This window comes from Maylandia zebra, linkage group LG14 (genome assembly GCF_041146795.1).
Source record: "Maylandia zebra isolate NMK-2024a linkage group LG14, Mzebra_GT3a, whole genome shotgun sequence".
In the NCBI taxonomy this organism is placed as follows: domain Eukaryota; kingdom Metazoa; phylum Chordata; class Actinopteri; order Cichliformes; family Cichlidae; genus Maylandia; species Maylandia zebra.
The window spans coordinates 16,126,141-16,137,334 of record NC_135180.1 but is presented as its reverse complement, the minus strand read 5'-3'; the positions used below and the strand labels follow the sequence as shown (position 1 = coordinate 16,137,334).

The following is an 11,194-nucleotide window of genomic DNA, read 5'->3' as shown; positions in this document are numbered from 1 at the left end:
GTTAGAAATGCAGAAATCCTGATTGAAAACTTTCAAGAATACATTTTCCCCCCATGTGATTCTAAGCTCTCTGCTTTAACCTTAACTGGTAATCCACTGTAGGATGAGTGGATGGATGGATTTGCAGCTCATGACCAACTCTCTCTGTTGAGTATAGTATCAAAGTATCTATACAGCCAATAGTGTGTATTGAGCCTTGATATGTAATAGCAAACTATATTAATAGTTATGTAATGATGGTCAAACCCCAGATTTGACTATTTATCGTAGCTCTTGTCTCTTTCCAGTCTCTTCGCCTCAAAATACCAACATCATATAGATAGAAATATAAGTACATATATGTACATTTTTTTACATCAACTTTCAAGATAAACATCACAAGATAATTTTTTATCAGCTGTTGTTTGAAAGAGACCACCAAGTCATTGTGATGACCAAGAGGTAGAGAGTTACAGGATGTATGTAAAAGTTCACTAATGTATGCTGGTGCTTGTCCGTGGTCAAAATTTGAATCTTAAAGTGGAGACTGAATTTAATGATTATCCAGTGCAGCTGGGTCAGCAACAGTGGGACATGAGAGTACCTGGAAGATTTAGTCAGAAGCCTTGCAGCAGTGTTCAGAACAACCTGGAGTGTTCAGAAGTGAACAATGGATTTTAATAATCCACACATAATGAAATAAATGCATGAAAAACACATTTAGTTCAGAGCGTCACACAATGGGACTTCACTTGTTTCTTAAGCAGACATTTGAGATGAACATTCAAAGTGTAAACAAAAGTCAAAAACTACTCCAAGATTCCTGATTTTAGATTTAGCAAAATGTAGCAAAGGACCAACCACCAGCTATTAATAGAATCTAAGCACCTATGGCTCTGAAACTTACTGGGGCTTAAAGGAGATATATAACTGAAAATCATAACTGTTAATAGCAGTTATAACTGGTATTAATAGTTTTGATTTATTTTCAAAGAGTTCTACAGCAAATTGAGTGTCAGCCATTTAGAGTGTGTCTCCCTCTTGTGGTCTATGAAAACAGCATGTATACAAGAAGATGTAATCAGCATTTTTCTATAATCACTGCGAAAAAGTAATCAAATCTCTATGTATTTTATTTCTGCTACCAAACTATACTAAAACATGACAAAAAGTCAGAAAATGCATCATATACATAATGCTCTGAAGTAATTCTTCTGTAAAAGCCAATAATAGAACTTTCATGTGTTTTGTTGCGTAAGACATGGATTTTTATAGAAACCTTACAGTGTAACTATCAGTTCTGCTTTTGAAATCTTGAAATTTGACTTGACTTACCACCCAAATTCACTGGAAAAAAATCTTCATAACTTGTAAAAATGAATGCACTTTTGTGTATTTGTGTTCACAGACTTAAATCCAAGCCAAAGTCTTTTGCTAAACTTCATGACAGAACTGTTTATGTTACAGCAGTCCTCCATATGCAAGAGAGTTATATTGTTGTCATTTCTTTGCCATTACTGGTGCTCTTGGTGTCCACATTAGTGACACTCTTCTTGGTGGTCGGTTCCTCGCCCATGAAGCGGAAGATGTTACGCAGGGAGCGGTTCATGCTGTCTTTGAAGCTTTGACCCAGACACACATAGAGCAGAGGGTTGAGGCAGCTGTTGAAGTAAGCCAGGCAGAGCGCTATAACGTGTGCCAGGTGAAGTTTGGGACTCACATAAGTACCCCGAGGGGTGGTCAGTATGAGGAAATCCACGATGTGCAGAGGTATCCAGCACAAGAAGAAGCTCAGCACCACAGAGATGACGACCCTCAGGGTTTTCTTGGATCCAGTCCGACTACGTGTCATTCTCCTCTGTGTGTTACTGAAAACCACCAAGTGACAAACTAGAATAACCAGGAAAGGAATAATGAATCCAATCAGGAAGCGAAAAGCAGAGACAGGCCAGGCACTGTCTACAGTGTACTCCATCCTACACTCTCTCTTCTCGTCACCTGCCACAATCTGCTTGGCGTACACAAACTGTGGGATACTGCCTATCAGGGCCAGGACCCACACAGCAACACATCCATAAGCACCCTGTTTGGGTCGCCTGTGGTTCTGACACCAGATGGGTCTAATGACCAGCAACAAACGATCCACGCTGATCACAACCAGCTGCAGGATGCTGCAGTACATCACCAGGTAAAACAGGCCTCTGATGAGCATACAGGCCAGTGGACCGAAGTGCCAGTGATCGTCATGGACCAGAGGGACCATAAGCAAGGGGATGGAGAGGCAGCACAGAAGATCAGCCAGAGCGAGGTTGAGGAACCAGAGGGAGGTGACAGAGCGGGACATGCAGAACCCCGTCACCCACACCACCACAGCATTTCCAGGCACACCCAGCAGGACCACAAGGCTGTACATGACCAGAGCCACTATCTGGATCGGCTGAATCTCAGGAGTCACAGACTCAATAATGTCAGGAAATGTGTAATTATCATCAGGAAATGTGTAATTATAGTCACCGTAATCCATGATTCCTTACAACTGTGAAGTATAAAAAACATTTTCATAACTCACTGAAATAATATAATTCAATCAAGAAAAAATATTTATTGACTTTTAAATTAATTTTAGTAGTAACAATGATCAATTTTAGACTTTAGTATTAACTCACCGATGTTCAGCCTCTCGTTATGTTGCTCTGTCACCACTGAGAGGAAGTTGTTGAGCTGGTTTGCTTCTCAGCTTTATACTCTCACCCCACCCCACACAGACACAGTTGCACATGATCTCTGTTGAGAGTCCTCATTGTAGGCGTGAAACTGCAGTCACAAAATTGGTGAATCTAAAAAAAAAATAGTTTTAATTGCAAAAAATTCATTTCACAAGAAATAATTAGGTCACAGGCCTAATGACCTAGGTCACTTCTGTGACCTAGGTCATTAGGTCACAGAAGTGATGAGACAATTTGTAATATTTACTTTATTCGTGTGTTTTGCACCTGCAAGTACGCACGATGTAAGAAAATAATATAAAAATATACAAATTAGAATTCAGTTATTTTGAGCTGAGACCTGAAATGAATCTGCCTGAGGTTAAAATACAGATCAACAGATGTGTTTGAAGGATGTGGTCAAAAGATCATGGCAGCACTCTAGCTGCCATTTCAGTAAATGTGGGAAATGTGCAAATCCCACAAACATGATAACCTCCCACTTATTTGAATGCAAAGACTAGTTTGCAATAATAAACTTTTGTGTTCTCGTGTTATTAATATTGAATTCAATTTGATTGAGTTTGATAGTAGATGTTTTTCACCAAACAGATTTAACTTTGTTCTAAGTTACAAAAAAGAACAGTTTCAATTTCATTTCTTTTCACTGGTTGCTTATGTGGGTTATAAAAGAGAGCGAGTCATCAATTTTAATTCCTAAGTACTTGTGCTGACTGAGTTACAAGCCCTGAACTGTTGTAATACCTGAAAGGTTCAGTGGTTTAGATTTTGAATTTGAGAACATCTTGATCTGTTTAGTTTTGTCAACATTTAAAACGTTTTAAATCACAGTTAATGCTGTACTGCACTGAATGCTGGCTGGAGATGACAGAGAGCCTGATTAAGTGTGGGTGCAGAGGAGTATATGAACATGTCATCAGCATAAAAATTAAACTTTGCTGTAGTGATATTATGATTATTCATATATAAAATAAATAACAGTGGCCCTAGAACAGAATCCAGGGGCACTCCTTTGTTTCATTAAGGAAGCTAGAAGTGTTTCCTTCTACCTGTACACACTGAGACCAGCCTCATAAATAATTTTAAATCGATCCAACTGTTTGTTTGTTTTTTTTCTTTTCAGACAACCCTGCATTGACAAGTCTTTGGCTTAGGCATTTATGATCAAATGTCTTGGCTTGATTGATAAAAAAAAAAAAAAAAAGGCTACATAGTGTTGCTTGTTATCCACTGAAACAATGAAATCATCAGATCCCTAGCTTTAAACAAAGGGAGAACTTATTATAAGGTTCAATAAAGTTACTTTACATTAAACCTGATGTTTTAGGCACCAGTCATCATTTTACTTGCTTCTCTCTTTCACTTCCACATGCACAAAAGTGTCTCATTCTTAATAAAGCAAACAACCTTTCCCAGTTTTGTAAATATACCTAATAGGATCCCTGGCTTTGAACCCAGTTCTTCAGTTTTGTGAGTTTTTGATTTGTTTCTAGATTTATAATGTGATTATGCTTTAGCTCTTCATTGCCTAGTCCTTTGGTGTTCAGTATTTTCCCATGTGCTTCCAAGCTTATTTATTTATGTTTCTAGTTCTTAGTTCCTTGGTCTAGTTAATTCCACTTTCGTTTCCAGTCTGTCTTGGTCTCATGTCTCTGTCTCCTTCCTATAGTGTCTCCTGTAGTCAATCAGTCTTGATCTTTGTGTTAGTTTACCTAGTCTGTGTCTAGTTTATGGTTTCATTCCAAGTTCGTAATCTGTTTATATTTTCATTTTTCTTCTTAGTTTGTAATACACTCAACAAAAATATAAACGCAACACCTTTGTTACTGCTCCCATTCCCCATGGGATGGACGTAGAGACCTAAAATTCATTCCAGATACACAATATAACCATCCCTCCCAAACAGTGGTCACAAATCAGTCCAAATGTGTGGTAGTGGGCTCATCTGCTATATTGAGATAATCCATCCCACCTCACAGGTGTGCCACATCAGGATGCTGATCTGACATCATGAGTAGTGCACAGGTGTACCTCAGACTGCCCACAACAAAAGGCCACCCTGGAATGTGCAGTTTTTTGCGCTATTGGGGGTCTGGGGACCCAGAACCGGTCAGTATCTGGTGTGACCACCATTTGCCTCATGCAGTGCAACACATCGTCGCATGGAGTCTATCAGATTGTCAATTGTGGCCTGTGGAATGTTGGTCCACTCCACTTCAATGGCTGTGCGAGGTTGTTGGATATTCGTGGGAACTGGTACACGCTGTCGTATACGCCGGTCAAGCACATCCCGAACATGCTCAATGGGTGACATGTCCGGTGAGTATGCTGGCCATGCAAGAACTGGGACATTCTCAGCTGCCATCTGCCCTGAACAATGTGAACCATGATTCATCCGTGAAGCGCACACCTCTCCAACGTGCCAGACACCATCGAATGTGAGCATTTGCCCACACAAGTCTGTTACGGCGACGAGCTGGAGTCAGGTCAAGACCCCGATGAGGACGACGGGCATGCAGTTGAGCGTCCCTGAGACGGTTTCTGACAGTTTGTGCAGAAATTGTTTGGTTGTGCAAACCAATTGTTCCAGCAGCTGTCTGGGTGGCTGGTCTCAGACGATCTTGGAGGTGAACCTGCTGGATGTGGAGGTCCTGGGCTGGTGTGGTTACACGAGGTCTGCGGTTGTGAGGCCGGTTGGATGTGCTGCCATATTCTCTGAAACGCCTGTGGAGACGGCTTATGGTTGAGAAATGAACATTCAATGCACGGGCGACAGATCTGGTTGACATTCCTGCTGTCAGCATGCCAATTGCACGCTCCCTCATTGCTTGTGGCATCTGTGGCATTTTGCTGTGAGACAAAACTGCACATTCCAGGGTGGCCTTTTGTTGTGGGCAGTCTGAGGTACACCTGTGCACTACTCATGATGTCAGATCAGCATCCTGATGTGGCACACCTGTGAGGTGGGATGGATTATCTCAATATAGCAGATGTGCCCACTACCACACATTTGGACTGATTTGTGACCACTGTTTGGGAGGGATGGTTATATTGTGTATCTGGAATGAATTTTAGGTCTCTACGTCCATCCCATGGGGAATGGGAGCAGTAACAAAGGTGTTGCGTTTATATTTTTGTTGAGTGTATGTAGTTATCTTCATCTGTGGCCCTGATCACGTGTCTGTGTTTGTTTACTCTTCGAGTTTGTAAAAGTTGAGTCTCTGTCTCTGTTTGTTTCTGATCTTATTTTGATAGTCTCTTGTGCCATGTGCTTTTGTGCCATGTGCATGGGCTCATTCGTCAGAATTAGTTTGCCTGTGTTCCCAGGTATGTGCTCCGTTTACCTCCTGTGTGTATTTAAGCCCCTAGTTTTCATCTGTTCTTTGTTGTGATTGGTGTGTCCTGTCAATTTGGAGTTTTGTAGTTAAAATGCCAAGTTCTTTGTATTCAGTGTCCCTTAAGTCCAGAAATAAAACTTCCTTTGATTTCAGTTAAATGGTTTAAGATATTTTAGTAATAATTGTTATTTAATTGTTATTTTATTGGGGTGTATGTCAGGAGTTTGTGTATGAGTATGTGTCAGGGCAGCTAAAATGGCTTATTTCTGCCTTTGTTAATATTTTAACAAAATACCTCAACACCTGAAAATGAATGCAGTCCTGCATTTATAGGAAAAAAGAGTTTATTCTTAAACTCATAACAATAATTTGACAGTAACATAACATGTCTCTCATATTAGAATGTTATTCACAAATTAACCTACTCGGAAGCTACAGCACAGTTAAAGTGTTTTTAGTGATATCTAGCTCTTGTAATAAAAAGCCACTATTGCTGCCTCCCTTTGTGCCATGCTTCACAGTGCCTCTCAAAAGTGAACTGCAACCTTGTGGTAACTGCTGCCATTAAGACCCCGTAGTTAATCAGCATCTTTCACTTCCACAACTGAGAGATCAGTTTCTCAATGGTGGAAGAAAAGAGAACAACAGTTGTCCATAAACAAGGAGGAGAAAAATAGCTTTGGCATGATTTCCCAGTTTAGCCTGGTGACATCACCAAGATTAGAAAAAAAAATAAAAATCAGGAAATGAAACACAAAGTCATCAAAAAGTTCCAAAAAAGTTAAAATAAGACTCACATTGCATAATATAGCAATATCAGGAAGCTGGCTTTGTGAAAATGTGTTTTTGCTCAACATTTTCACAGCACTGAGTGCTCAGAAGTAATGCCATTTGAAGGGTGGAGCACTGCTGGGTGGAAGTGAAGGAGGTCATCTCTGAACTCAACTGAATAAAGGTCAGCAGAAAAACAATATGTTGAAAAACGCCCAAATACTTTTTGCAATACAAAATATAGTAAGACAATAAGACCCTAGTAGAGAGAAAAGTAGAAGTATTTTGGTTGAGGAGGTTGTGGGTGCTTGCATTATGACTACACTAAGTCTTCAGGGCAAAAAAGTTGAAACCCTATTAGAGCCACTGACCGAGATCTCCCAGCATCACTGAGCTGCTTCCTGTTATTCACATTCTCTTTTCACACATTACTATTCTAATAGATAAACAAAGCCAGCATTTTAACATTATAACAATGATCCAGTCTGCTATAGCTGAAGGTTTCCCAGTTGATCTTCTTAATTTAGTGTTAGCATGCAGGTTAATGGATGACGGTGATGGGAATGTTTTGCAAATGTCATAAATGAATCAAAGTATTCATCAAGTTAAAGAAAATTTCAAGCTTAACTGTACCCCATACAATAGTCTCATGGCCGTTTTCTCAGATCCTGTCAATGAGTCGTTACAGCCATAGCATTACTTAATGTATGAGAAATTTCTGTTTTTGTCAGTTTTACTTGGAGGCAAAACAGGACTTAAGCACAGGGTTCCTCCAATACAGGGAATTTATTTACAATGAAAATGTGCAATAACTACAGTCTTGCTACAACAGGCTTGTCCACAGATGCTTGAGCTGGGAGAAATGAAAAGTGTTATGGATCTTCATATTACAGAGCAAGAGTAGATGAGCAAACAAAGGGTTAATCATTGATTGAATCGTGAAAGAGCCAGTATAATTAGATGCACGTTTCTTAGATTCAGTTCGCAGTGGGATATTTTCTGCTGATAAATCTGACCTGTTTGATAAGGTGTAGCTGAGATCCTGTGACAGTCGCCAAGGTGTTTATTCTGTCCCTCGATTTGGAGCAGAGTGGCACGGGTGGACCTCATACATGGCGGCAATTGCGAAGGTGAGGCTTGATAGAGGCAACATAGTGCTCACCTTCTATCACTGGCAGGAATGCAGATCGTATTCCTTGCTCAGGTACCAATGGACACAGACCAGTGGCTGAAGAAGTCAGATTATTGGCATACTCTATTTAGGAACGAGTGGAAAACGTGAGTGAACAAGAAATCCTCAATGCATAATGGGAAGCCCCGAAAAGCCTAATTCTTTTGCAATGTAAATAAGCGTTAGGGGGATCTCTCACCTCACGCCCAACTGGTCACGGCAGATGGCTGCCCCTCACTGAGCCTGGTTCTGCCAGGTTTCTTCCTGTTAAAAGGGAGATTTTCCTTCCCACTGTGGTCAAGTGGTTGCTCATAGGGGGTCATCATACTAAATATTAGAGATGGACCGATCCGATATTACATATCGGTATCTGTCCGATACTGACGTAAATTACTGGATCGGATATCGGAGAAAAATAAAAAATGTAATCCGATCCATTAAATATGCTCACGTGATGGAGTGGCTGTGTGTATTTGTAGCCTTGCTACCAATCCGGCATTTCATCTCCGAGGAAGTGATCCCAGAGAGAAGTAAAGCAAGTGTGTAAGTTCATCTCTGAATGTTTGTAAAGCATTCCCGCGTTAAGCTTAACAAACGATATATGGAGTGACTGCCTCTTCCCTCCCCCTCCATCTCCTGCTGCTACTTCAATCATGAAACTGATCAGTGATCAGCTGATCGGCTTTTCTGTCGCGAGTCCGTCTCTCTTGTTTGTTTATCTCCCACTTTGCACCAGAAAGAGGAAACCAGCGGCTGAATAACAGCAGCACGTTTAAGCTTGATAATCTGTTGTTAGAATTTATTTAATATTACTTTCTAGACCAGGATCCCCTGCACAGTTACCAGCTGTAGCTGACGCTGGTAACTGTGCAGGGGCGGATCTAGCAAAGTTTAGCCAGGGGGGCCGATAGGGCATTAACAGAGAAAATGGGGCACAAAGACATACTTTTCTTTCTTATTCTCATTTAAAATGTCTAGCTTTTATTAAATAATTATCTGAATCTTACACCCAAAGTTTTAATCTGATGTAAAATGAATAGAAGTCCATTACTGTATATAGTAACTATTATGTCTAATATACCCTAGCAAGCTATAGTACTTTTTCCTTTGGGAAGGTACCATCTGTGCAGTCTGCAGTTCTGTTGAAGAAAGATGTTGAATCTATTTAATTATTCTTGAAAAATAATTTATTTCTGTGCATTTTTTTTCACACTGCATCAAATTAAAGTTGATTACGTCGATTAAGCAACATGAGGTGGAAGGTGGGGGGTGGTTCCTTATTTTTTCGTTTTTTTGTTTTTTTTTTTGCTGGGAATTTTAGAGCCCTATTAGTTAGGGTGCTTACTCTTTAAAATACCAGAATAGGGAGGATGGAGTAGGTTTAAGTTTATTAGATTGATCAGTATTGCTGAACTATGAAATATTTTGGGTGCAGTGCATTTTTTGCATACAGGTATAACAGAATAGCTTTAGTGGGGGGTTTTTTGGGGGGTTTTTTTTAACTTGAGTATGAACTTATACAAAAAGCAGCAAGATATTAAAAAAACTGTTTTATTGATTAAAAAAACACACTATATCGGATTCATATCGGTATCGGCCGATATCCAAATTTATGATATCAGTATCGGACATAAAAAGTGGTATCGTGCCATCTCTACTAAATATCACATTTTCATAAATCTAGAGCATCAAAATAATGGTAAAAAAAATTCTTAATAGTATAAACCAGTATAGCTGAGCATCACAAATTTTCACAAATCAAATCAATAAAGCAAATCAACCAAAGTGGCCAGACCAACACACACATCAAGAAATTCAGTGACTGAACATAACAATTCCCACAAAGCAAGAATTTATTGCAAGCCTGTTGTATTACACCGCATTAGTTTTATTAGATTGGTAGAGCAGATTCTAAAAGCATCCTGTCAGAATTCATTTATCCCACCGTCCACACATGTTAACTCTCGTGTGTTTAGTTACCAAAGTAAATGAACTATATTCTCCACATTTAATTACATCTATTTAGTCTACTGTGCCATGTGACAGTGTAATTGAGCTCAGTTATCTTTCAGTTGTTGATGACAGGTCAATTTCCTCCTGCCAGACTAAACCTTAACATGTTCCCAACTGTAAGACACAGTGCTACAGCAGATCTCATATTCATGACAACATAAAACTATCAAACGTAACAATGATTAAGATAAGGGAAATGTTTCTCCTTTGAACACCCTTTTGAGTGTTAATGTTCAAGTTAACAAATGTTACTATGCTATAACTAGTCAATACATGTGTTGTATTTGTTCTCAATGTTAGAGGAGAATATGATGTCACACAGTCTTCCAGTCTATATTCGAGTTTTTAAATGTGTTTCAATAATTGTTGAAGCTGTTATAGCTGAAAATCCTCCCAAGACAGATCTTTTTCTTCTAATTTTGTGTTTCTGATATATCTAGAATAGAATAGAATAGGCTTTGTCAATGTGCAATACAATAGTGCACAATAGTACAAATCCAATATCACATCCACAAGTCCAATAACAGTTACTTTTATTGATGTTGACATGGCAATATGCTTCATATTTAATCTTTTCAGTCTATATATTCTCAGAACAACCCTTTCATGGCCTGGTGAGTCTCTTTTAATTGCATTTCTTGCCCAACCAAAAGTTTGTTTTCTTGTCCTTAAGACTTTTTAGTTAATACATTATTTGTAAATTACTCTAATGATCTAAGTCTTTTATTTGCAACCTCACTTAAATTTAATCCAAGCTATAAATTAAAAAAAAAATACAGTTTTGTATTGCTAATAGAACAGCAGGTGTGCAGACAATCTGAAGTATATACAGTAATTCAATAGAAAATGTTGTTGTTCATGCATTTTTTTAAACTATTCTCTGAATGGTGTTTCCATTTTAAACATTATTTCAGGATATTGGTCGCACAGTCTTCATTCGTGTTTTTATAAGTTTGACAAAAACTGATAAAAACATCTCTTAAGCAATGGCATTTATCCACCACACACCAGGTTTTATATATTAGTTAAATCTAATCATGGATAAACCCCCCATAGATTGACCCTGTACAATGTATGCAACACAGGTGTCGAACTCAAGGCCTCAAAGGCCGGTGTCCTGCAGGTTTTTGATGTCCTTGATACAGCACAGCTTATTTAAATGGCTAAATTGCCTCCTCCACATGTCTTGAAGTTCT

The 11,194-nt window shown here is 39.1% G+C and overlaps 1 protein-coding gene across 1 annotated transcript; it reads right to left on the bottom strand.

The window, feature by feature from the left end:
- Positions 1–514: 514 nt before the first annotated feature.
- Positions 515–2,757, bottom strand: LOC101472992 (C5a anaphylatoxin chemotactic receptor 1). The gene is made up of 2 exons (XM_004543970.3): positions 2,646–2,757; positions 515–2,515 (listed from the first exon to the last, which is right to left on the bottom strand). Exon 2 carries the CDS (start codon positions 2,501–2,503, stop codon positions 1,469–1,471), a length of 1,035 nt encoding a protein of 344 aa, XP_004544027.1. The 5' UTR covers positions 2,504–2,515; positions 2,646–2,757; the 3' UTR covers positions 515–1,468.
- Between the last annotated feature and the right edge of the window lie 8,437 nt (positions 2,758–11,194).